Here is a 27,254-nt window from a genome sequence, read left to right on the forward strand (position 1 = left end):
TTTTTTGAGACAGTGTCTTGCTCTATCACCCAGGCTGCAGTGCCATGGTGCAATCTGGGCTCACAGCAACCTCCACCTTCTGGGTTCAAATGATTCTTGTGCCTCAGGCTCCTGAGTAGCTGGGATTACCAGCATGTGGCACCATATCTGGCTAATTTTTTTGTATTTTTTTCATAAAGACGGGGTTTCACCACGGTTGGTCTCAAACTCCTGGCCTCAAGTGATCCGCCTGCCTTGGCATCTCAAAGTGCTGGAATTAATAGACTTGAGTCACGGCACTTGGCCAGGGGCATAAATGTTTAATTCCCTTAATGAACTGACTCTTTTTATCCCTGGTAATATTCCTTCTTCTGACGTTTACCTCATCTGATATTTATATGCTCACTCTGGCATTCTTTGGTTAGTATTCAGTACAGTATATATTTCTAATCTTTTTGTTCCTTTATATTTAAGATGGGCTTCTAGGCAATACAGAGTTAGTTTCTATTATTTAATTTAACCGTATCTGCCTTTCAATGGGGATGTTGAGATCATTTACATCTAACTAAAACATTAATGATTGGATTTAATTCTACCATCTTGTTACTTGTTTTCTATTTGTCTCTTTCCATCTATCTTTTGTTCCCATTTTTTTCCTTCTTTTGAATTTTTTTTTTAAGAGATGAGATCTCACTCTGTTGCCCAGGCTGGGGTGCAGTGGTATGATAATGGCTAAGTGCAGCCTCAAACTCCTCTCCTCAAGGGATCCTCCTGCCTCAGCTTCCCAGGTAGCTAGGATTATAGGCATGTGCCATCATGCCTGGCTAATTTTTTTGTTTTTTTGTAGAGACAGTGTCTCATATTATGTTGACCAGGCTGGTTTTGAAATTTTGGCATCTAGCATTCCTCCTGCCTTGGCCTCCCAAAGTGCTGGGATTACAGGTAATAGTCACCACCACCAGCCTACTGCTGTCATTCTTATCTTTGTTCCTATTCATATGTGTCTTTTTCTCCTAGATACACTTGTAATTTTTTAAACATATTAAAAAAGGAAGGATACTATTAAAGATGTTATTAGATTAACTGACAAAATTGGAATATAGATGGTAAATCAGATGAAATACAGTTATCAACATATATTTATGAACATGACAAGCATATTGCAGTTATGTTGAGTACAGAAGAGAAGGGCGTGGTGGCAGAAAGTGCAATGGAGAAGGAAGATGGGGTAAAATGTTAACAATGTCAATCTACGTAAAAGGTATACCTCATACAGAGAGTAAGCTATTCTCTGTACTATTTTATTTTGAACTTTTGTAAGCTTTACATTATTCAGAAAAAGGCAATCTTTAAAAAGCCAATCCAACACGCTCTGGATCCTATCCCCTTACACAATAGGTCTCTTTCCCTCCCTCTCTCTAATCTTCTTTCCTCCTCTTCACTAGATCATTCCGCTAAGCTTGGAAACATGTTCTTCCATTTAAATAGTAATAATAATAATAATAAGCAAACAAAACGTCTCTTGATCCACAGCCACTCTGGACGTAATTAAAGACTCATCTACTCACATTGTCACACTTTATCATCACTTTCCACTTGCCTTCAGCCCACTCTGCCCTCACTACACTTTGAAATGCCTCTTGCTAAAGTCACCAAACACCTCCAGGTGGCAAACTCCAACGTACACTCATCAGGCTACCTCACCACTCAGGAGCATTTGATAGTGCTGACCATACCTTCCTCATTAAAATATCTACTTCTCTTGGCTTCTGATCAAACACTCGATTTTACTCTTGCCCCTCTGTCACTCCTAAGTCTCCTTTGCCATTTCTTCATCTTCTATCTGACTTCCGCTGGCTAGAGTTCTTAACATTTTCAATCTACTCTATCTCTCTAGGTGGTCTCATCCATTCTCATGATTTTAAAAGCTATCTACAGATTGATGTCTCCCACATATCTTCAGCCCAGGACTTACTTCTGAAATTCATAGTCTGATTGCTTTGACATAGTAGGCTGACACTTCTCAAACTTAACATATTCAAAATTGAACTCAGTCTCCCTGACTCTTAAGTATTGCCCACCCCCACCCCCACCCCTCTGCCTGCCTGCCATCTTCCCTTTTCAGTAGGTGCCATGTCCATTCATCCAGCTGCACAAGTCAGAAAACCTTGTATCATTTTCTGAATGTTAAAATTATGAGTGATATTTTTTCTTTATGCACTTCAACAGTTTAAAATTTCCCTGTGATAAACCTATTTATAAATAATCAAAATTTAAAGAAGACATACAAATGGCGAACAGGCATATAAAAAGGCACTCAGTATCATTGATCAGAGAAATGCAATCAAAACTACAATAATATCATCTCACCCCAGTTAAAATGGCTTTTATCCAAAAGACAGGCAATAACAAATGCTGGCAAGGATGTGGAGAAGGGAGAGCCCTCATAAACTGCTGGTAAGCACGCAAATTAGTACAATCACTATGGAGAACCACTTGGAGATTCCTAAAAAACTAAAAAAAAGAGGTACCATATAATCCAGCAATCCCACTGCTGGGTATATACCCAAAAGAAAGGAAATTAGCATATAGAAGAGAGATCTGTACTCTCCATTACTGCTTGTTGCAGCACTGTTCACAATAGGCAAGATTTGGAAGCCTCAGTGTCCGTCGACAGATGAATGGATAAAGAAAATGTGCTACATATACACAATGGAGTACTATTCAGCAGTAAAAAAGAAATAGATCCTGTCATTTGCAGCAACATAGATGGAAATGGGAGGTCACTATGTTAAGCGAAATAAGGCACAGAAAGTCAAACACTGCATGTTCTCACTTATGGGATCTAAAAATCAAGACAACTGCACTCACGGACATAAAAGTAGAAGGATGGTTACCAGAGGCAGGGAAGGGTAGTGGGAATGTTGGGGAGAGGTGCTGATGGTTAATGGATGCATTAAAAAAAAAAAAAAGGAGTAAGACCTAGTATTTGATAGTACAGCAATGGTAACTATAATAACTTAATTGTACATTAAAAAATAACCAAAAGAGCCGGGCGCGGTGGCTCAAGCCTGTAATCCCAGCACTTTGGGAGGCCGAGGCGGGTGGATCACGAGGTCAAGAGATCGAGACCATCCTGGTCAACATGGTGAAACCCCGTCTCTATTAAAACCACAAAAAATTAGCTGGGCATGGTGGTGCGTGCCTGTAATCCCAGCTACTCAGGAGGCTGAGGCAGGAGAATTGCCTGAACCCAGGAGACGGAGGTTGCGGTGAGCCGAGATCGCGCCATTGCACTCCAGCCTGGGTAACAAGAGCGAAACTCTGTCTCAAAAAAAAAAAAAAAAAAATTACCAAAAGAGTATAATTGGATTCTCGATAACATGAAAGATAACTGCCTGATAGGATGGATACTCCATTCTCCATGATTTGATTATTTAATAGGACCCTGATGTGCTATCAAATACCAGGTATTAGTATTGGTAGCACAGCAGGGTGACTATAGTCAAAATAGTTATACATTTTAAAATAAAGAGTGTAACTGGTTTGTAACACAAAGAATAAATGTTCGAGGGAATAGTTATCTCATTTCCCATGATGTGATTATTACACATTACATGCCTATATCAAAACATGTCATGTACTGCCTCTCTCTATATATATACATATACAGCTACAAAAATTAAAAATTTAAAAAAAAATAAAAACAACCAAAACCTTTCTTTTGGATGAGAAACAAAACAAAGATGTGCTTAAATATAATGCTATACAGTTTCTCTTTTTAATTGTCATTTTGTAAGTGTCTGTATTGGTCCATTTTCATGCTACTGATAAAGACATATCCAAGACTGGGCAATTCACAAAAGAAAGAGGTTTAACAGACTTCAGTTCCACGTGGCTGGGGAAGCCTCACAATCATGGCAGAAGGCAAGGAAAAGCAAGTCATGTCTTACATGGATGGCAGCAGGCAGAGAGAGAGCTTATGCAGGGAACCCGCCCACCCCCCCTTATAAAGCCATCAGATCTCATGAAACGTATTCAGTATCACAAGAACAGCAGGGGAAAAACCCGCCCCCAGGATGCAATTGCCTTCCACCAGGTCCCTCCCACAACACATGGGAATTCAAGATGAGATTGGAGTGGGGACACAGCCAAACCATATCAGTGTCTAAATAAGGTACTAAAAATTAACATTAACTTTCATATTACCAGAAGTATTTGGATTTATTGAAGACATCACAGAATCCACTTCTATCTAGAAAAGAGGAAAAAATAACAGAACATGTAATTTTATCAAATGTTTTCACAGTGCAAGTTCTTAAACCTTCGGGTGGGAATAAGGATCTATTTTTATGAGAAACCAAGTTTGTTGACCCAAGCAGACAATTGATGATACACGACAGCTATAACAGTCATTTTGCTTTTCTATCAACATCTATAAAATAGCAGACACTAATCTGCTAGCGTCTAATGGCCCCCAAAACTTCATTCCATTGACCAAAAGAATTTAAGTACAGAAAATCAATTTGGCTGTCCCATATATAATATAATCTAACAGGCAGCCTTTCTACTTTAGACAAATAAAAACAAGTGTTATAATGGGCTCGGTGGCTCTATTTTTAAATTTCTTTTTTTCCTGATTATAAAAGTACCACGATTGATGTAGAAAACACAAAAAATTATGAAGAAAATTGAAAAATCAGCCATCCAATGAAAACCACTGTTATCATTTTAGACTAATCAGCATTTTTCCTCTATGCATTTTTAAACATTTGAGACTTTAAACACTGTATAGAAAGCATGAGTACTTGCTTTCATTAAATGTTAAAATAAAAGCCCTTTACCACGCTGTTACCAGGGTGTTATAAACATTGGAGTATTAGAGCCTTGGCAGCATCTGACATAATTTCTCCACTTCTAGTCTCAAACTCTTGCCAGTCTTGGATTCCCTGCATTTTCCTGGTTCCTCTTGTCCCTGCCAAATGGTTCCCATGCCATTTTCTTCAAGTCCCCTGCCTCCCCTTAAATGTTGGTATTCCCTAACGTTCTAAGGCCACGACTCTTCTTATTCTGCATACTCTTCCTGGGCAATGTCATACAGCCTCATGTTTTGAGCAGCCACCTGGAAACCAAGGAGCCCCAAGACTATCTCCAGCCCTACCCTCTCCACCCAATTTCAGATTCCTACATCTCAGGGAGGCAGATCTAACAGCAGATTCTCACCACCATAACCTGAATAGCTAGCACAGTATTTAACAAGTAAATGCACCTGGAATGCCCATAGCTATCTCAAACTCAATGTATTCCCATCGAAACTCACTAACTTCCTCTGAATCTACTCTTAAATTTTCTCTTTGTTGGTGGCATCGCTATCCCTTCACTCCTGGTGGTCATGTCACTCTTACCACCACTGCATCCGGGCCTAACTTGTCCCACCACTCACAAAGTGCTCCTAGATACTTATCAGAGTAGTCTATCTTCTCTAGTCTAAATGACCACCCGGACTGTTATCGTCACTACTAGAATTAGGCCTTGCTTCTTTGTACTCTTCACTTTGTTTTTCAATCTCTTCTCTTTCTTGGCATCTGTCACAGTTGCATATCTCTCCACATTAAACTCAACTGCTTTGAAGTAGAGACTGTGCTTCATTCATCTTTACATCACTAGCAACTAGCAAGTGTTCCTTTTATTAAAGAGGAACACTTAATAAATTTCACTCTGTATGGGTGGGCACGGTGGCTCATGCCTGTAATCCTAGAACTTTGGGAGGCTGAGGTGGGTGGATCACTTGAGGTCAGGAGTTGGAGACCAGCCTGGCCAACATGGTGAAACCCCGACTATACTAAAAATACAAAAAAAAACAAAACCAGGTGTGGTGGCGTGCATCCGTAGTCCCAGCCACTCGGGAGGCTGAGGCAGAATTGCTTGAACGTAGAAGGTGGAGGTTGCAGTGAGCCTAGATCACACCACTGCACTCTAGCCTGGGTGACAGTGCAAGACTCTATCTCAAATAATAAATAAATTTCATTATGTAAACAACTGCATGAATGTATAAGTGATTTATTATGTAAGTATTTTACTTCTTCATGATCAGCAGTCAGTAAATATTTCAATTGCTCAAAAGTGATATTCAAAAATTAACTCCAAACCTCAAACTAGTATAAAAACCTGTTGAATTTCACAGAAATTATACATTGTCACTTGTGTAAGAAAAGTTCATTGTACAAATGACAAAGTGTATAGGTGATATACTATAAATAAATACTGATTAGTGACCTGTGGTTAGTAAATAGTTCATTTGCTTAAAAAATAAAATAGAAAACTTCACCCCAGTATGAAAAGTAAAATCTGTTAAATTTCATGGAGCGTATGTACAATAAGTTACATAACTGTAGCTGTCATTAAATTCCTCATTCTAAAATTGAAACCATATAGACTCAAGAGTGATAAAGACAAAATGAGACCAGTTATCATTTCAGGTGAATCCAAGTTAAATACAATGCTTCACAGACTGATTCTATTTAGCTGACCTGCTTCCAGCTGAAATGATTGCAGGTTAACAGGAGAGCTGCAATTTCTAAGAGTCAGCCCTGACTGCTTCTTTGAGCTCCGTAATAAGATTCACAGTAACTAAGCATCCCCTCATAGTTGAGCCATCCTGAGCCCACCTGGGTTGTTTAACCGACTTGGGTCAAGAGAATATATTAAGATTTACATATTGCATCACAACTTCACAGTACATTTGTTCTGTTGACGCGAATAGGGTGGGGAAGCATGACATCACAGGGTCCCTGGCTTTGCTGGGCTTTCAATCTGGCAGAAAGGTAGAGCCCACTCATGAGGAACAGCTGGGCCATAATTAATCACCAGGCTGTCTGGCCTAATGAGAGTGACAGTTGGCATTCCAGGCTGAGCCCTGAGTGCTCCCTTTGCCTGATGGTTGCAGTTCAGTTTCTTGAAACTAGACAATATCTTGACTCTAATTCCAGCTTAACAAGAAGGGCACTTTCTCTAGAATAAATGTAACAGGAAAGCAGAAGAGCATAAAGACAGGTGAACAGAAGACTTGTCCTACTAAAGTAGGAGGTTCATGGAGGCTCAGCTCAATTATCATTATTGGTGAATTGGTGCAACTTTTCTGGAGAGCAATATCTAACAAAATTCTAAATGTACGTATCCCATGACCCAGCAATTATGCTTCCAGGAACTTTTTCCACAGATATGCAGCCACAAGGACAGAAATACGTGTATCATTGCCGCAATGTTTGTAGGAATAATAACAATAAAAAAACCTAAATAACCTGAGACAGGAACCTGGGTAAATAGAATATGCAACTATATTTTAAAATGTGTTAAGGTATGTGCTTTTAGGTTGATACACTGTTAAATGAGAAAAGCAAGTTAAAGTAGGCACAATATTTAGCCATTTATGCTTTCAATAAAAGATTATGCATTCATGTTTGTCATGGATAGAAAATTTCACAACTACTCAAAAAACTGTTAATAATGGTAATCCCCTACAAGTGGGACCCTCTTGTAGGCAGGGAGGGGATTTTATGTTCAACTTTATACCTTTCTGCACTGTTTTAATTTTTTGACTGTGGATATATTTTATAAACAAAACAACAGAAGTAAAGCTTAAGAGACTCTGTGTCATGTCCCATGTAAATTTCTTCTGTTGCCGACACGCCCCACTCCACCTTGCCTCTTGGTACCTCTCTAGCATCCTGTATTTATTATAGTTATTAGCAGCCTGGTGGTGAGACAGGCTTGCGTAGGCTCCAGTGGTATATAGACTTCTACTTCATCTCTGGTTTGAGATGTTAAGAGGAAACTAAAATTCAGCACTGGAAATACCTCTGAAATTGCTTATAAAGCAGAGATTGACTTTATAAACATCCTAAGCTAGCCCCGTGAACTTTTCTTAGGATCCATTCGCTATTGATCGTCTACCCCATCCCAAATATATAAGAAAGCTGTACCTTGGAGGGCTTATACCCAAACAGCATTACAACAGCAACTTTAAAGTCCTCTCTGCTGAGATATCCTTTGTGATCTTCATCACATGCTTTAAATACCTGAAGAACATTGAATAGCTTTAGTTAATGAGACAGAAACGGTTTCTTATTTTTATTACTAGTTGATACATAGTTTGGACCTCGAAAATCTAAAACTTGGCCCAGCCGTAGAGTTTGAAAACGGAATTTCCTTGTGCCAATATTAACTCTCAAGAAATCTTAAAGATGGGCTGAAATTTCCCTCAAGAAAGTGCAAATGAGTTAACCGCTAGGCTGACGCAAATTAATTCATTTAGACCACTGAGATAAATTCTACCCAAAATTCAGTCCTGGAGTTACGAAGGTGAGGCAAAGGCGCTGGTTTTGAAAAGCGGGAGGAGAGATGAAGATTCGAGATTACCATTAATAGACTACGTAAACGGAAAGGAGAAGGAAGTTGGAAGTAGCCGTAGTCCTGGACCGGGAGCCAGGAGCCCTGTAGCTCCGTAACCACGACCCTTTGGACCGGCAGCCCAGGTCTGGTCTGTACGACTGGGCAGAGTGAGAACGGCGAGGAAGAAGCGACAGGCCCGGGCCAAGCTAAAGTCAGAGACTCAGTCGCCCTCTGGACACCTACTTTCACCCACATCTTGTGTTCCGAGGGACTGGTTTCCCACGTCCGCGACCTGGCCACAGCCTCGGAGAAGAACATCGCGACAGCAACAACCGAACCAGAGCAACCCAACCACCCGCCACGCTGCCCTGGCCTAGCTTGCAGCCTACCACGGCCACGCCCACCGCGGCTCAGGAAGCCGAACTTCACCGCGCAACTCCAACGTCTCCTCCCATTGGACAACCTGCCAGCCACTCGCGTTAATCCCGCAGGGCTATTGGCCAGAGCCTTTGTTTCATCAGGTTTCCTTGGAGCCGCCCGGAGTGGTGAAGCTCCCAGCCTGCCCCCGGCACTTTGGCTCCACCGGCTTCCCTGTTCCGTTCACTCCTTGCGCGCGGCTGTAAATCCAAGCGCTTTTAGGTGCTGGTTCAATGTGTCCTGGTTCGGGATTTCCTTCATTCTCTCCCTCCATCTTGCAATAAGTTACTTTTAATCATTTAGATCTATGGCACTATGCTAAACATTATATGCAGACAAAAAGAGTGTACACAAGCATAAAAAGAACCAAACGAAGAGCCAAGTCCAGGATTCTCGTTCAGATCAGCAAGTCATTGGGATCGAGCACCCAGGGTAATAGCTACTACGTGTGTTCTGCCCTCCAGACAACCCCAGCACCTTGCACTGTGCCTAGCACAAAGTAGGTCTTCAATGAACGAAACGAGCTGTTATGTTCACACAAAAGTATTTCACTCAATCCTCTGGAAGAGATGCCTACGTTGAAAAACATTCCAATAATAAATACCATAAACAGCACCAAGCCCAAATTTCATAGCAAACATCTTTATTAAAGGCAAGGAATGTGGGGAGAGTTCCGTTTCTCAGAAGATTTTTAAAGAACGCAACTGTTTCTAAGTAGAAACAGACATTCGAGGTTCTGAGTCCAATGGGAACTCATTTAACTTTTTATTTTACAGCCGATTTTAAACTCTGCACCCATCCCCACCCAGGACACAGGTCTCCTTGCAGCTGCCTTTAACCTAAGCCTATCCTCTCTCCACTTTAAACTCCGCTGCATGGAGCCCTGGGAGCCTGAGCCATGATAATCCTATAAAGAGGGTGAGTCTTGCTAATAGTTAACTAGACAGAAGTTAGGGGACGGCTTTCTGGTTTCCCTCTCGCTTTGAGAAGCCCCCAGAAAGTGAGCCGAGAGCTAGGTAGGCCCCACCCCGTCCTGGGTAAACACCCGGCGGGCTTTAGGACCCAGCAATGGGTTCCCGGAAGGGGAAGGGGCCGGGCCTCTGGCAAGCGCTGCTGCCCGTAGGGTTTGAACTGCGCGCATGCGCGATAGTCGCCGGTGGGGCGGGATCCTAGGCGAGTGTGTGTTCTGCGCGCCTCAGGTAGGTGCAGTGCGACCGCTGGCGCGGACTAGGCGCGGTTTCTCGCGGGCTGCGGTTTGGCCCAGGATCCTGCTCCAGGTCCGGTCGTGGTGCGCGGGCTGCTGGAGTCCGGCAAGGCTGGAAACGGAACGCGAGGAAATGGCGCGGCCAGGAAGACGGGACAGGGTCGCCTCGGCCCCGGGGCCTCGGTTTCCTCTGATCACAGCGCTTCAGGGGGCGCGCACTGGCGCCGCGGGGACCCGAGTCTTCCCCGGGCGCGACGCGAGGGGCCCCTGCTCAGGTTCTTATTCCCCAACCTAAGCTTACAGGTGCGTGGTCCCAGACAGTGAGTAGGAAAGCGCCCACCACGTGCCAGGCGGTTAAGCTTTCTGTGGTCGGTTTCCCAGTATAGGGGGACCGTCACCGTAGTACAGAGTTGTCCTGAGGGTGAAGCGAGTTGACACCCGATGAGGCGCTTCGAAGCGTGCCTAGCTCCAGGTGAGCATGCAGTCAAGTTAGCAGCTGCTGTCATCACTTCCTCACGTTCCTAATCGGTCCCCAACGCCGTCAGCAAGAGCCCTCTCACTTCTTTGTCTCCAAACCATTCTCTACAGAGTTTTAGCACACATTTGTATTAAAAAGGCAAATCGACGGCGGGGCGCGGTGGCTCACGCCTGTAATCCCAGCACTTTGGGAGACAGAGGGGGCAGATCACTTGAGGTTAGGAGTTCAAGACCAGCCTGGCCAACATGACGAAACCCCATTTCTACAAAAATTAGCTGAGCATGATAGTGGATGCCTGTAATCCCAGTTCCTCGGGAGGCTGAGGCAGGAGAATTGCTTGAACCTAGGAGGCGGAGTTTGCAGTGAGCCAAGTTCTAGCCGTTGAACTCCAGCCTCAGTGACAGAGTAAGACTCTTGTCTCCAGAAAAAAGAACAAATTGGACTTCCCTTCTTCTTAAAGCCCTCATGGGGCCCCATTGTTCTTAGCATAAAATCCAATGTCTTTCGCAAGTTTTCTTCCGCACCCTCTTTATCGTGAACCACTGCCTGCCTTGCCTAAGTCGTTTTTTATGACCTCTCTCACCTCTGCAGGCTGGGTTCCCTCTGCTTGGAATGCTTTTTACACCATCATTTAGACAGCAGGTTCCTTTTGGCTCTCTGGGTCTCATTTATATATCACTTCTTCAGCATGTTCCAGAGTAAGGCCACCCCTGTTTTTTGTCTCATAAAATGTAATGAATGTCTAGTCATCTTGGCTATTACAGTTTCTATGTGTGTGTCTGTCTCTTCTGCTCTGAAATTATGCTCTGCTAAGGTAGAAACTGTATATCATTAACGCTTCATTCTCAGTTTTTGGCACATAATAGCTGCCCAGTAAGTTGTTGAATGAATGAAGCCTGGGGGGTAAGCATGATATCCATTTTACAAACTAACAAACTGAGGCTTAGCAGTTAACTAACCTGCCCAAGTGCACATTTACTCCCTAGCGAGGGCTGGGTTTGAGACAAGGGCCCATGTTTGCCTATCACTGGCCATAAGGGGACTCATCTGAGGAGCCTGGTCCCAGGCCCAACTGATAGTCTTTAAGCTCCATGAGAAGGAGCTGCTGGAGGTGAAAGAGAAGCGCCCCAGCTGGGTCTGGTATAGTGGGGAGAGAGGAAATACTAGCAGCTCTGAGTACCCTTTCATATCCACAACGTGTTTTAAAGCCCCTAATAAAAGCGCTAACAGTATCCTGAGCTAGCACTTGGCAGGAAATATTCTTTAGGTTTTTCATGTTAGTGCAGTGTTTGCCAAATTTCAATCACTCACCTGTCTTTTTCCCAGTTTGTTTTGTTCCCTTAACACATACGATGCAGGATTTTTCTAGAGCTGCTTTGCCAGCTGGAGACCTCCGGCCCTGAGCTGGCCACAGGAAGTGTTCTGCCCACTCAGCCTGGCAGGCTGCGTTTGGCTTTCATCCTGGCCCACATCCTGTGGCCAGCATGACTGCATGCTCAGCCCGTGAGGAGGGTGTATGTGAGTGAGAGAGCCTAGAGGCCCAGCTGGCTACTCCAAGTGCTGGCCCAGGTATAGGCTCCATGCAAGGCTTGTGACTGGCCCGGGCGTATGGTAAGTGACTCTGGCAGCAGACTCCAGTGTCCAGACAAGGGGAACACAGTGATGCCCGAACACTTGGAGATGCCATGCAAATACGGATGTGTTAACAGCTCTTTTAGTCCTACTGTCCACAGCCCAGCGAATGGGGATGTGTGGCAGCCAGCAGCTTCCTCTCCCATTGCGCCACCAGTGGAACCAAGTACTACAGGGTTATAGCTCTATTTGCTGTACCTGCTGTTTAGCAGGTCCCAGTTTCTTGTCCCACATCCAGGAATAATGAGGTTAGGCTGACAACCGAAGGGGAGAAGGGCAGAGATGAGTTTTATTGAGCAGTGAACCAATTCTCACCAGAGAGAGCCCTAAGTAGGCGGCCCCTACCTGAAGTCAGGTACGCCCCTGCCCCCACCCAAAGGTGGGCAGTTCCTCGGTGTGGCTGAGGCCAGGGCTTTTGTGAGCTCAGAATGGGGAAGTGTATGCTGATTGGTTTATGAGTATGCAAAAAGCTAAAACAAAGGCACCACTTCAAAGGTAGGCATGACAGTATAAAAAACTAATTAGGGAAAAGTAGGTGTCTGTAAAGTAGGTGAAGGGTGGGGATTAATCAGAGGGAAGTGTGCCAAGTGGTAAGAGGTTCTCAATCTGGTCCGTGGATCTGTCCGAGACTTGTAGCTTGGCTTTCAGGCTTTAAACTGTCTTTGGTTTGCGGGGTGGGGTTTCACTGGGGACCTGCCCCTATCTGCCTAGGGATTTGTCTGCCTCCTTTTGCTATTACATAGACTATCATACACTCAGTATTTTTGTTTGAATCCAATCATTCTTTTACATAAACTGTATTTTGCTATTTCAAATATAGCGTAGCCATAAGATACCTTCTGTTGATGGTAAACAAAACTGTTGGTGCCTGCAGAAGAGCCCAGACCTGCTATTTGTTCAAAATCAAGATTAAAAGCATTTCTACAACACTACAACTTTCTTCTTGATTTAAACAGAAAGTTTGGATTGGAATGGAAAGGGAGGTTCTTTCATAATGTCAGATCCCAATCACTTCCACTTTAGGAAACACTGTGCTGTCCTGATTGAGTGCCAGGATTCAGAATCAACATAGCTATATTGCATTCTCTGATTCGGTACCACTCACAAAAAGTGTGACTTTAGATTTATGCTGTATCAAACACTGCCCAGGCAGGGAAGACAGGTGATAAACAATTGAAGGAAAGCTCTTGGGTTCTACATTTGTAAAAACTGTATGACTTGATCACAAAACACTCTGGAATGCTGGGCACCAGATCCTGTATGAGGGAAGTAATTCTAACACTGGTGACCATCCAGTTATCCAAAGTTAAAGTTTCATATTAGTGTTTACCAGCAGTCCTTTTCCAACTGGCTGCGTACCTTGATTTCATGAAGAGATTGGTAAGCTGCTACACTTAATTGTAAGACACAATTTTATTAGTGTATTGCACTAAATTGTAACCCAATACATCGTATTGTGTTGTCTTTAATAAGCAACTCTGACATATTTTTGAGTGTCAGCAAGTTCAAAACTTTATGTATAGAGCAGAAACCCAAGAAGGGCTTTGTTCTCTAGAAAATGTCTTTTTAAAAGCTTTGTTTTATTTTTTACCCACTTGTCCTACTTTGTTGGAGAGAATTCCACTTCCATGTGGTTTTAGAAAATGTAGATAATGATAAAACTAAAAAACCTTTGAAATTCTCCAATTCACAGAGTTGCTAAGGATTTTACCTACAGAATTCTAATGGTTTGGGAATTCCATTTTATTTCTGGTATAAGTAATATTTTGATGCCATGAAAGAAATAGCACTCAAATATAAATCCTCTCAGCAAGGCAGTTTACCTCATAGAATGTTGTGCCTCATTGATGGAGCAATGGTGAGCACACACCTGGACAAGGAGGAAAAGGGATACTTATTCCTGACGGACGTCACCCCTACTGGTGTGTCGTTCTCCTGTTGGCTAGGGTTAGACAACACAGGCTAGACTAATCCCGATTGGCTATTTTTAGGAGAGTAGGAGTACAAGCCAGAGTGGCAGGGTGGGTGGTTTGGCGGGAAGGACTGTTACAGGCAAGTCAGAGCAGGTAGCCAGGGGTGACCTAGGTCAAAGCAGGTGACCAGGATGAGCCAGGACAGAGCTAGGGACCGGGGAACAGATGTGAACAACTGATTAGAACTGGTGGAGAAGATTGTTTACTGAAACTATAAGAAAGTTCAACTTTAAAATGAACGACAAATAACTGAACATACTGACATACCGATTCTTTGAAGAGAAATTTAGAACTCATTGTATCTAATATTTATATAATACAGTCAACCATATTTGTTATTCACCTAGGGAAGAGATGATGGTAGCCTCTGAAGATTCTGCAATCTGCTTCTAAGAGGGAAGCTGAATCCTTTCTCGCCAAAAACAGACCTGCTATTTGCTTTAGAATGGGCAAGGTATCTATAGAGAACAGCCTGAAGACTGTAACTGAAGATTCTATTACTAAGCACCTTGCTTTAGAGCTATTTTAGAATTAAAAGGAAGCTGGAGCTGACTTTCAGAGAGTAGTTTTTCCTAGGGTGGTTCTTTTGTTCCCAAATAACTTTAAAGTCACAAAACCGTAGCCAGTGAAATAGTTTCTTCAAAGTGAATTGTAACGGCTTAAATACCTCTACCCAGCAACCTCTAGACTCTAGAACACTAGAGGAACCTAAGGGTGTGTGTGTGTGTGTGTGTGTGTGTGTGTGTGTGTGTGTGTGTGTTTAAACCCAGAAGGATTAAAAATACATTTTAAAAAACACCTCTGAGCTGCTTAAGTAGGTGTTCAGTAGTAAATCAATCTAATCTCTTTCATGGAGGAAACTGGGCACTCAGACCCCTTTAACCATGACAATACAATTCTACTGGATAACCAGTTATCCAGTTTCTTAACCCTTAGCAGATTAGAAACAGTTTAGGGGAAATATTCCTATGCTATGAGTTTTAACAACCCCGAGAAGTGGGCTGGGCAGGTGTACAAATGAATAGGAAACTTTTAGAAAGCAGATATGAAGGCTCAAAAGAGCCAGACAGTCTGGGGTCACAATTACAGGAGCAGGTGGCCCCAGCCCTCTCTGCAGCCTGTAGGCTTTGGCTGTGAGATAATGTTCATGCCTGGTGGGGTAATAGTGTCCCTGAGCCATGAAGGACACGGGCCAGATTACTGTATTGTCTTGATGCATTCTTGCATAATAGTCCCTGAAATGTGTGAGTTATAGAAGGCTTGCTTGACTTGACTGGTAGCTAATTGAAAATGGTTAAATGAGAAATTGTCAAAAGGGATAAACACCTTTAAAATAGGTGGGTTTTTTTGTTTGTTTGATTGTTTAGCTGTGTCCACTGAAAAATCATGAGATCTATATGTTTAGAAAGGAGAACTTCTTATAAAGGGTTATAGCCTGCAGCGTGGCTGACAGGCTGGGAAACACAGCCTCAGGCAGAGACCTTTAACGGCATCGGCATCGGCATCGGCATCGGCATCGGCATCGGCATCGGCATCGCAGGGAGTAGAGGGTAGAACTGGGATTTATGCTGAATGGGTTGGGTATTCAACAGGTGTGGGAGGAGCTATGAATATTCAGCAAGGGGGGCACATGTGCACAGGTGATGAGCAAACATTCATGTTTGGTGCATCTCATGTTCACTTTGGGATGGAGCCTTAACATTTAAATGAATTACAATTAGGCCCCCTATGTCAAAAGGTGAAGGAGGGACCTGAAGGCACTCACTCAGTGCTCAGACTCTGAGGACTGATCAGAACCAGTCTGTGGTTTCTTATCAGGAGAAAGTTGCTGAAGTTGGTCTGTTGTCCAATGACAGCTGTGGTGATGGCCTGTGGAATCAGAGGGGTCAGTTAGTCAAGCATCTATCTGGCAGTAGGTAAGCTGCAATTGTTTAGATACTGCTGTCTCCAGGCCAGTGCTTGTTTAGCTGCTAAAGAAAAAAAGAACCTTGGGGCAGGTAGATCATAGTTTATTCTTTAAGGGTAGCATTTTGTGATTTAACCCTTGCTTGGCATGACCATAGGTCTTACTTATGATTTGATGTTGTGTTGCCACAGAATCTATTCTGCCAGTCTTATGATCTCTGGTCAGTTGTGTTTAAACAGCAAAAGGGAGGGGATATAACAGGCATGACTGAGCTCCCATCCCATCATGGCCTAGAACTCGGTTTTTAAGGTTTCTCTGGGGTCCCCTTGGCCAAGACTTTTATTTCTCATGTAGAGACATATGCATATGTATTCATTTGCAAATCTTTTGATGTAGAATTAATGTAGAATTCCCTTTTTAGGGGGAATGTGGGTCTTGTGAAGGGAGTGTAACCATCTTGGTTTACTCCACTCAATGCATCTTTTTCAGCCTCTTTAAAACAGCAGAAACTTAAAAGATGCTCTGTTAATCTCAGCACAGACTATATTGAGTTTTGTAATTTTCCTCTGGGTCTTGTGCTAAAATGTTAAAAGTATCACACTGAGGAACTGGTTTTTAGCTACCTGGAAAGTCTACTTAGTCCTTAACCATTGAATTGATGAGATTATGTAGTAACACCAAAAGTGTCTCTTGTGTGTACTTTCCTTTTCTCAGAACAAGAAAGTAGAATTTGACTTTGTGGCTTAAAAAATAAAAATGTGTTGCTTTAGTACAAGTTATCTCTGTGCAGGTTTTAGTAGATTTATGATGTGGCCAATGGGATATCTTGAGTTAGTTGGGTCCTCATGAAAGTGGTATAAATAATGTATATACCTAAGTGGTCATTTGGCATTCCTCTTGAAAACTTTAAGCTTTATGGTAAATGGGTGTCTTTTGGGAAGTAAGACATTATCACCGAAAGCCTGTGGGTGCCTGTGCTTGAGTAAAGGCTAGGCTTGTAAATTCCAATTTGACCGTAAGCATTTGAACATAGATTAAATTAACCTTAACTCCTAACACTTGTTGGAAGCTTCAGGGTCAAGAATGAATGGTTGGTTGGTTTCAACACCCTTTCCTAGGACATCTAAGAACAAAGTTTAGATTGAAAAACAAGGCTAGACTTGGTGGTTCATACCTATAATCCCAGCACTTTGGAAGGCCAAGGTGGGTGGATTGCTTGAGTCCAGCAGTTCAAGACCGGCCTGGGCAACAATGGTGAAACCCTGTCTCTACCAAAAAGGAAAAGAAAGAAAGAAAAAAAACTTAGCGGGAGGAGGGGAAGGTAGACAAAGGGAATCTGATAGCGGATTCTGGTAACGTGTCTATAAACACCTAAAAAGCAGCTGATGTTAAGTGGTTCAGCCTCTGCAAGGTGTCAGCTTATCTGACAGGGAAGTTGAGAGCAATAAAGTTATTTTGCCAGTAGCCTAATGAATGGGAAATGCTGATGTTTCCGCTTTTCATTTCCAGGAGTGTAATGTCTCAGGAAGGTGATTATGGGAGGTGGACCATATCCAGTAGTGATGAAAGTGAGGAAGAAAAGCCAAAACCAGACAAGCCGTCTACCTCTTCTCTTGGGCGAGGAGCTGCAAATGAGCCCAGGTACACCTGTTCCGAGGCCCGGAAAGCTGCACACAAGAGGAAAGTATCACCTGTGAAATTCAGCAACACAGATTCAGTTTTACCTCTCAAAAGGCAGAAAAGCGGTTCCCAGGAGGACCTAGGTTGGTGTCTGTCCAGCAGTGATGATGAGCTGCATCCAGAAAGGCCTCAGAAGCAGGCTGAGAAAGTGGTGATCAAAAAGGAGAAGGACATCTCTGCTCTCAATGATGGCGCTGCCCAAAGAACTGAAAATCATGGCCCTCCCACCAGCCACAGGCTCAAAGAGGAGGAGGAAAATGAATACGAGACGTCAGGGGAGGGCCAGGACATTTGGGACATGCTGGATAAAGGGAACCCCTACCAGTTTTACCTTACTAGAGTCTCAGGAATTAAGCCAAAGTATAACTCCGGAGCCCTCCACATCAAGGGTAAGAAGATGCTGGGTGTCAAGGAGCTATTGAATTGTACTTGAGAGTCTCCTCCATGAAACGAGGAGGGCAGCCTAGAATGATTTCTGAGAACTCTTCTTTGTGTTCTTAACTACTTTCGGGAAAAAAATTCTTGACAGGCAAGTGCATTAGTTTGACAGCAGACTGTTCACTTGACTTGGGCAGAGGATATGTTTTCAAAACCCTGTAGCTCAACTCCTTGTATCCCTTAGCACAATGTTTAGCATTATTTAACTTTTTTTTTTTTTTCCTGAGACAGAGTCTTGCTCTGTCACCCAGGCTGGACTGCTGTGGCATGATCTTGGCTTACTGCAACATCTGTCTCCTGGATTCAAGCAATTCTCCTGCCTCAGCCTCCTGGGTAGCTAGCATTACAGGTGCATGACACCATGCCTGGCTGTTTTTTTTCTTTTTTGAATTTTTATTAGAGACAGTGTTTCACAAGTTGGTCAGGCTGGTCTTGAACTCCTGGCCTCGTGATCCACCTGCCTAGGCCTCCCAAAGTGCTGGGATTACAGACGTGAGCCACCGTGCCCACCGCATTATTTAACTTTGAGGTTAAAGATTAAGCTTTATGAATTACACTTTATCAACAAAGTAACAAATACTTAACAACAGTAGTTCTCCATGGCCTAGGCCCAGCAGCCTCAGCATCACCTGGAACTTGTTAAAATGCAAATTCTCAGACCCCGTTCAAGATTCGTTAAATTGGACTCTGAGGGTGAGACCCTGCAATCTGTTTTCCCGAGCCCTTCAGGGGATTCTACTGCCCGGTCAGGTTTGAGAACCACTGCTCAAAAGCCTGGTTTTGGCTCTCGGTGAAGAAGGGAAAAAAAAAAAGTGCCTGAGTGCAAATAGATGTTTCATTTGTGGATCAAAAGATGGCCTTAATTTGCTCTCCTTATTCCTCAGGGAGCACCTGCAGGGGGAACAGCAGGAGCTCTAGAATCTGCTTTCTGGCTTCACCACTCATTTGCTGTATGAATTGTTAACATAGGACATAACATTCTCTGAATTTCAGTTTGTTCATCTTTAAACTGGAAATGCAGAAAAATGGGAGCAAATACATGAAGTGACCAATGTAATATATTCACATGGCAGATACACACAATAAACATTATTATCCTTCACATTTTTTTCTTGTCCCATATTTAAGAATAGTAATGTTCACTGTCAGCAGTATTTTTTTATATATATACAGTATGTAACCATATTGTGTGTGATATATACGTGTCGAGTGTTCTATACTGTAGAGTCTTCTACAGGTTGTTTTCTTTTTGAGAATCTCTTACCTTGGTATTTGTCAAGTTTTTTGTTTGTTTGAGACGGATTGACAAATATTAAAGAATTTTGCCAAGTTTTGCTCTATATAATAAAATAACTGGCTATTGGCACCAAGGTATTGTGGCAACATGATAGCGCTTACATATATTTTCTCCTTTAGTCCTCAGGACAGTCTTATGAGTAGATGTTATAATTGTCTTCCTTGGATAAGTGATGGATCTGCAGTTCAGAAAAGTGCCCAAGGTCATAGAACTGGTAATGACATCCTGGCATCAGAATCCATGCTATTTGCTATAGTACTCTACCATGTGCCATAATTTTAGATGGTTTAGAAGATCTCATGGAGGAAGGAAAACTTTAAAAGGCCCTTGAAAGATGGGTAAAATTTAGAAGGGTAGAAATACATGCTGGTGGGGGCAAGAAGAATGTATTGCAATTTATCTCTGCAACTCTTCTAATAAGTTAGGAACTTCCTTATGATTTTTTGTTGTTGTTATTCTCTGAAAATCTTTCTACCCCAGCATCTAGCTCAACCTTCAGAAGATAGGAGGCACTCAGTAAATATTTTTCAGTTGAATAAGACCGGTCTTAATTCTCAGAGACAGTTTAGTGGGTGTGAGCGAAGGTACTAGAGCCAGACAGCCTAGGTTCAAACCCTGACTCTACCCCTTCCTAGCTGTGTGTCTGTGGGCAGCCTCCTAAAGAGGCTCCTCTATAAAGTAGGAATAACAGACCCCACCTAGAAAATGGATATGCGGAGTAAGCAATACATGGGAAGTGCCAAGAAAGCTGCTTGGCATCTAACGTCTCCACAGGTGTGGCTGCTGTGATGGAAGGTCATGATGATCCTGTACTTCCTCTCATGGTATAGTTTGAGAAGTGAGCTTTTCAACCGTCTAACGTAAAGCTTGAAGGGTACAAAGTGGGACCTCCCTAGAGATGACCAGGAACACCAGGAATGTGAGTTTAGATTTGTGGGTTCCTCTGTGCTTTCATTCACAGGCAGCAAGTTGCTCTGAGTAAGTGCTTTCCAGTCTTTCTGGAAAGTCTTCCCAAACTTTCAAGGTTTATAAAATCTTCCTAGAAAGTCTTTCTAGTCTTAAGTTGGGAGGTTTCCTGGAGAGGGACTTGAATGGGTATTTGGAGGAGGTAGAAGTTCAGAGATCTGAAAAGAATTTGTATCATTATTGTCCATATTGTTTCTAAAATTGATCAGTCATTCAGTACAGAAGTTGTATATTTTAGTTGTACATTGTCTTATAAAAATATATGATAAATATTAAATACCATAGGGAAATTATTTTTTGAATTTTATGAAACATGAAAGTCTGACTTTGTAGTAACGTTTAGCTTACTGTGTTCTGAGTCAGATCTTGATTGTCAGTGACTGTTGAAAGTTAGTAGTGATTATTATAACTAGAGGATTTTTGTGAGTGTGAATTAGATTTATGTTTTGTCTTCTCAGATATTTTATCTCCTTTATTTGGGACGCTTGTTTCTTCAGCTCAGGTGAGTATACCTTTAAGGTGTTTTTTCTTTCGGTGAAAGTAGACAAGTAATTAAACAACTCCATGAGAAAATATGAGAAGTGCATCTTGGGGGCCTCAGTCCCATGCGGAGACCGAGATGGCACATACCTGGAAGCTAGCTCAAGTGCCACAGTCATGGAATCCATGGCCGTCAACATAGAATGGGGATGTCACTATCAGGAGAGCTTTTGACTCAGGTCCCACTGGCCAAGAAGTCACTTTGGACGTTCCAGCCTGAAAGACTAGAATAGGACACTTCTTTGGGGGACACTGATTAATTCATGGGACTGAGTTAACTCTGGTGCATAGAGTGGTGAGGTGTGAGTAGTGAAGGCCAAGTCAAGTTAGAAAAATGTGAATTTTCATGTTCAATGGCTCCTTCCTGACTGAGCTGGTCCCTTTGTGTTGATAAATCATGTAATGCTCCAGACCCTCAAGTAAATGGTCAGAACAAATGGCTCTGTCCCTGAGGAAAGCCAGGCTTCTTTTATCTTTGATTTGGCATTGAGAGTCCTTGTGTCCATTTGGAAGGCGGGGAGCATTTGCAAATGCCCTGTTAGCTCAGTTGAGTTACTAAGTTACTAATTACCCAGTTGTGGGGTGGAGCTGTATGGATGAGACAAGTACAGAACTTGCATTTAAGATTTAATTGTTATAAGCCTAGTAAATGTCTGGTCCCAGGTGGCTGTATACAAAGCTAGCTAATAAGTTAGCCTGAAAGGAAATGTTCATTTCTGAAAGTCCTAGGATCTTTGTCTCCAGTATCTGTCTTTTTATAATCACCTAGGGGAAAAGGGATACATTTAAAAGCCCCTTTATTTAAATTAATCTCAAGGCCATTAGACATAATGTAATAACACCCTGCGGACAAGTACAGATGCTGCCAAAGCATGCAGAGATAATTTCCTGACAACCTGTTATCTCATGTACTTGACTCTATTTAGGTTCTTTTAACCATGTTTTTAAGATAAATTATAGATTTATTATTATTGCAGCATAACCCTCCAGGTTTACAAATATGTAGTGCATCATTGTTGTAGAGTTTCCTTAAATGTAATAACTAAACAATTCTCCTTCTGAACTGTTTGGCAGAATTACCCATGGCTTACTCTTCTTTTCTCCATCTAGTTTAACTACTGCTTTGACGTGGACTGGCTTGTAAAACAGTATCCACGAGAGTTCAGGTGAGTTCTGCAGGGTGACAGACAACACCATAAACTGTAAGGGGGCTTTGACACCTAAGATTTGTATTTCTCAGGCAAAGCCGCAGGTCTCTTTTTGAGCATTTCTTTTGAAACTATTGAAATTATGTAGACGTTAAGTTATATTGGAAAAAGACCATTCTTTGATCTATTTAATCCTACACATTCTTTTTACAGATTTTAGCATTTTCCTCTGTGCTCTTTCAGGAAGTAGATAAGGACAGGCTTTAACTCAAATAACAGAACTTTATGTCCAGTCTTAATATGAAGGAAAAGACCATCTCCACATGCCTTCTAGATCTGTAAGTGTGCCAACATGTGGCCAGCGTGCCGTGCTTTCCTTAGCACATCAATGGTGTTCTGTCTTAAGGATCCCTTTGTGTTTCTGCAATTAGGAAAGGAGGCTGTACCTATCGCCTTCCCTTATCTAGGCTCTGGAGGTAATGGATTTTTAGTTCTGTCTTCTGCCTGTATTTCATCAGCTTCATGTTAGGCAATACAGACCAAATAGGACATCACACTGTGAGGTACCACCCCTCCCTGTTTCTGACACATTTATGGGGCAGAATCCCATAATAGCAAGTAGGATGGAAGAAAACACACAAGAAAAAATAATTTTCAGGGTCCTCAAAATTTTTAGTACATTTAGGGAATCAGATTGTGGAAACCTTTGACATTAACAATAGATAAAACGCTGTTAAAATTTTTCAAGCAGCTTTGGCACTTGGGGCTTTTTTTTAACCTGTAACACCCAGAATTAGTTTTATCTCCATGTAAAAGAATACTCAAAATAACAGTGGCTTAAATAAGACAGAAATTGTTTCCAGCCTGAGAAGTTGAGATGGTAAACATTTATGGTCTGGATTGGGGGCACCAGGGTTCTCAGAGACTTATCCACCTACCTTTTCTGTTCTACCATCCTGGTGTGTGATTCAGTCTTCAGAGTCACCTCATGGCCCAGTATGGCAGCTAGAGCTCCAGCTTACTCGTCTATTCCAGGTAGCAGGAACAGAAAGGAGGAGAAGGACAAAAAAAGGCCCATGTTCCAGCTATGCCCATCTGAGCAGACTTCCTGGAAGTCCCATACAGTACCTGTATCTATTTCATTGAGCACAGGCTGAAATGTCTTTTAGCTTAGCACACCTTGTTCTGAATTAGCCTTTTGTTAGGGAAGGAGAAGAGAATGGCTGTCTGGAGGCAACAAGCAGTTTCTGCCTTGGCTCCTCCTGGCAGTAGTGTCCTTGGGTATCATCACATTGGCATTTTCTGTTCTTCCTTCCTTTTCTTAAAGACCTTGAAATCGTCACCCCGTTAGAGTGTTGACAAAATGTAGACTGCCGTTCCTTTGTATCTGTTATGGGTTAAATTCTCTCACCCCCCAAAAAATCTGTTGGGCTTCTAATCCCCAGTAACTCAGAATGTGATCTTATTTGGAGATAGAGCTTTTACAAAGGTAATCAAGATAAAATTAGGGCATTAGGATGAGTACTAATCCAGTATGACTGATCTCCTTATAAAAAGAGAAATTTGGGTGCAGAGACAGAGATAAGACTGTGTGAAGACACAGAACGCCATCTACAAGCCAAGCTCCCAGAAGCTAAGAGAGGAGCTTGGAACAGATGTACTTCACAGCCTCAGGAACCAATCCTGCCAATGCCTTGATCTTGGATGTCTGGCCTCCAGACCTGTAAGACAATATATTTCTGTTTTCTAAGCCACCCAGTTTGTGGCACTGTGTTATGGAGGCCCTGGCACACTAATACAGTATCCATTTGGATTCCCAGTAACTAAAGGGAAAAAGTGTCCTCCTCCTCCTCCCTGCACACCCTTACTGCCAAGTACATCTTGGGAAGGCCATTAAGAGCCTTAGAAGGTTGAGGAGTGGCCTAAATGGCAAGTTTAAGTAATATCCAGAATTTGTATGTAGAAAAATTCAGGTCATAAGGATTTATACCTCATTATGCTGTTCTTCAGGTGCTGTTTTTTTGTAATAAGCCATAGAACCAATATATTTGAAAGAATTAATGAGGACTTCAATTTCTATCAGTCATGTTTAATCTTTTTTTTAAAGATGACTTGATCTAACATTTTTTGTTTCTAGGTGATAGATGCATGAGTGTTTCTTACATTATTCTCTATACTGTTTTTCTTACCTAATTTCTAAAAAATCACAAGTGCACGTTTTATAGTTTACCTGTCATGTAAGCATAAAGCTATTGGGTATGAGGTAATGAGGCATTAGTACTAGAAGTACATTTTCTATGATGTTTCTCTCTAGTTGATTGTTTTTCCTTTGTGTAAGGTAGAGAATCATTCTGCAGTGTGACTGATAAATCTGGAAGTGGCTCAGTTGTTTATCTTGCATGATTGGTTATATCCAATTTTTGTTGTGTTGGGAGAGCTTATAGAAATATATTAATTTCTAAGGATTATCTTGCTTTGAATTAATCAGAAAGATCAAGAATCTCTCAAAAGCCTTTCAATGTATTCTTGAAAAGTGTTTTTATATTTGGAATTCAAAAATATAGCATTTTCAGCATAGCTTGGGCTCTGTTTCACTGAAATCTAACCACCCATTAGTGTGGCTGTGTCATGCTGTGGGCCTGGGCCTGTTCACTATTGTATCCTGGGTCTAGCTCAATACATAGCACACAGGAGGAGTTTGGCTAATATAGATGTGGTGTGAAATGAATCCACTATGTGGTCCAAAGAAGGAAAAAAAAAAGCATTGTACTATAAAGCAATAATTATCTTTAATTTATTTGGACTTAAGTATTTTAACACAGAGCTACTTATGTGCCCTTTTGGGCCAAAGAAGATAATTATTCAAGGACTTCGTTGAATATAGTCCTTGAATTCCCTCTGTTACAGCAGAACTGCAGGATCAGGCCATGTAGCCCCATTATAAAGGTATCTGGTAAATGAACATGAGCTGATCACTGCTCTGTGTTAGCCCCGACTTCACTTACTACAAATGCCAGAAACAAATGTCAAGTGATAAAGAAGCTAGCATTCCTTAATGAGGCCAGAGTCCAGCTTCATGAATGATGTATTTTATTTTATTTATTTATTTTTGAGACAGAGTCTCACTCTGATACCCAGGCTGGAGTGGAGTGGTGCAATCTCGGCTCACTGCAAACTTCGCCTCCCAGGTTCAAGCGATTCTCCTGTCTTAGCTCCGGAGTAGCTGGGATTAAGGCACGCACAACCATGCCCAGCTAATTTTTGTATTTTTAGTAGAGGTGGAGTTTCACCATGTTGGCCAGGCTAGTCTCAAAATCCTGACCTCAAGTAATCTGCCTGTGTCAGTATCCCAAAGTGCTGAGATTACAGGTATGAGCCACTGTGCCCGGCTGTGAATGATGTATTTTAAATACTTCTGCTCTGTTTTCAGGAAGAAGCCAATCCTGCTTGTGCATGGTGACAAGAGAGAGGCTAAGGCTCACCTGCACGCCCAGGCCAAGCCTTACGAGAACATCTCTCTCTGCCAGGTAAGCCTCTTACTGCCGTTGGAGAGCATGCATAGTCTGAGAATTAGAAGGAAACATAGACATTTAGACCACCCTTCCACCTGGTGCAGAAGTCCTCTCTCCAACATCAGTCATCAACAGATATTTGTCTAAGCTCAGCGTAAACACTTCCTGTGATAGAGCATTCCATTCGCAGTACTCCTTATGCCTGGAAAGGTTTTTCTTTTTGTGGACCTGAAGTCTTCCTAATTTCGACTCATTGGGTCTTAATTTTCCCCTTCTGGAGCCACACAAAATAAGTAAAGTCTTTCATCTTACAACGTGTCAGTGATTCATATATCTAAAGTGATCTGTCCTGTCTCACTTAGTTTTCTCTCTGTGATTCAAACATTCTCTTTTTTTGGTTGTACTATGGATTCCGAATCTTGCCACAACCTGCCGCAGTGCTCCCCTGGTTGCATGTAGCTTGTCGATATTCCTGTTGAAACCTGGGTTTCAACTGAACAAATCCTCTGGATGCACTTCAGTGGCTGTTGGTTTCTTTTTGTCAGTATCCTGTGCATGCAGCTTAAAATTTGTGGTTTTTCATGACACCTTATGTAACTTACATTAGCTGCCATTGACACTTCATTACCTTCAACCATGTTCTTTTTTTCACATCAGTTGCATCTAAGGTCTAAACAGGAGAGACCCATAGATTAAAAAAACTGTTAGGAAACTGTTTGAGTCATATGCTGCCTATGATCTAAGTCCAGTGTGGAGACATTAAATGGTCTCATAACAGGCATATTCACTTGGTTTGCTAGAACCAAAGCAAAGCAGAAAAGAAAGCTGTATTAGTTTGTTCTTGTGCTGCTATGAAGAAATACCTGAGACTGGGTAATTTATAAAAAAAAAGAGGGATTTAATTGGCTCATGGTTCTGCAGGCTATCCATGAAGCATGGCTGAGGAGGCCTCAGGAAACTTTCAGTCATGGCAGAAGGTAAAGAGGAAGCAGGCATGTCTTACTTGGCTGGAGCAAGAGGGCAGAGAGAAAGGGGAGGAGCTACACACTTTTATTAAACAACCAGACCTCATGAGAACTCACTATCACAAGAACAGCAAGCGGGAAGTCCACCCCATGATCCAATCACCTCCTACCAGGTCCCTCCTCAAACATTGGAGATTATAATTCAAGATGAGATTTGGGTGGGGAAATAGACCCAAACCATACCAAAAGCCAAAAAACAGTTATTGCCTGGTTTCTTTATATATTCCCATAATTTTGTCCTAATACTTTGCAGCCAGCATAAAACGTGGCCAGTGACTTTCATTAGGACCCATTTCTTTAGACTCATCATCCAAAAGGATTTTCTATTGCATGTGGCATTTTGAGCAAGAAACCTGCAAAGTAGAAAGGAAAACAAGGAATACAGAAGAATTTCTCACATTTATGGTAACTACTTCCTGTAGAAATGGTGGTTATGAAGTAGCTGGTGTCATAGTCACCTTTTCCTATTTTGTTTAGCTGTTTTATCAGTCCATTCATGAGAAAACATGAAAGATGCTTTTTATAGCCGTTTTCTTTCCTTATCATTTGCTTAGTAAAATTAGCAAACGATTTCTGCTCTTAAGAGTACAGAGGCAAGAGTGAATTACATGCTTTTTGGGTTTTTTTTTTTTTTTTTTTTTTTTTTTTTTTTTTTTTTTTTTTTTTTT

General features: G+C 42.0%; 2 protein-coding genes across 6 annotated transcripts in view; one reads left to right on the top strand and one right to left on the bottom strand.

The window, feature by feature from the left end:
• EFCAB11 (EF-hand calcium binding domain 11) overlaps positions 1-8,782 on the bottom strand; it is a 170,475-nt gene extending 161,693 nt beyond the window's left edge. For all 3 annotated transcript variants that reach the window (XR_001823848.2, XM_017524552.2, XM_037737114.1), the window contains exons 1-3: positions 8,614-8,782; positions 7,962-8,057; positions 4,189-4,234 (exon numbers count right to left, since the gene is read on the bottom strand). Coding sequence is in view for 2 of the 3 variants with exons in the window: in XM_017524552.2 (XP_017380041.1) it covers positions 4,189-4,234; positions 7,962-8,057; positions 8,614-8,688 (217 nt within the window). In the remaining variant the exon portion in view is untranslated. The remainder of the gene's footprint in view (positions 1-4,188; positions 4,235-7,961; positions 8,058-8,613) is intronic.
• A 1,133-nt stretch (positions 8,783-9,915) lies between these two features.
• The window catches only part of TDP1 (tyrosyl-DNA phosphodiesterase 1), a 98,348-nt gene continuing 81,009 nt past the window's right edge, over positions 9,916-27,254 (top strand). For 2 of the 3 annotated variants that reach the window (XM_037737115.1, XM_017524558.2), the window contains exons 1-5: positions 9,916-9,986; positions 17,490-18,049; positions 20,820-20,863; positions 22,012-22,067; positions 25,480-25,576. In XM_037737115.1, the coding sequence (XP_037593043.1) occupies positions 17,497-18,049; positions 20,820-20,863; positions 22,012-22,067; positions 25,480-25,576 (750 nt within the window). In that variant the 5' untranslated portion in view covers positions 9,916-9,986; positions 17,490-17,496. Of the gene's footprint in view, positions 10,295-17,489; positions 18,050-20,819; positions 20,864-22,011; positions 22,068-25,479; positions 25,577-27,254 lie in introns of all 3 variants that reach the window. The other variant, XM_017524559.2, reaches the window with a different exon arrangement.

This window comes from Cebus imitator, unplaced genomic scaffold (genome assembly GCF_001604975.1).
Source record: "Cebus imitator isolate Cc_AM_T3 unplaced genomic scaffold, Cebus_imitator-1.0 Scaffold34, whole genome shotgun sequence".
NCBI lineage: Eukaryota > Metazoa > Chordata > Mammalia > Primates > Cebidae > Cebus > Cebus imitator.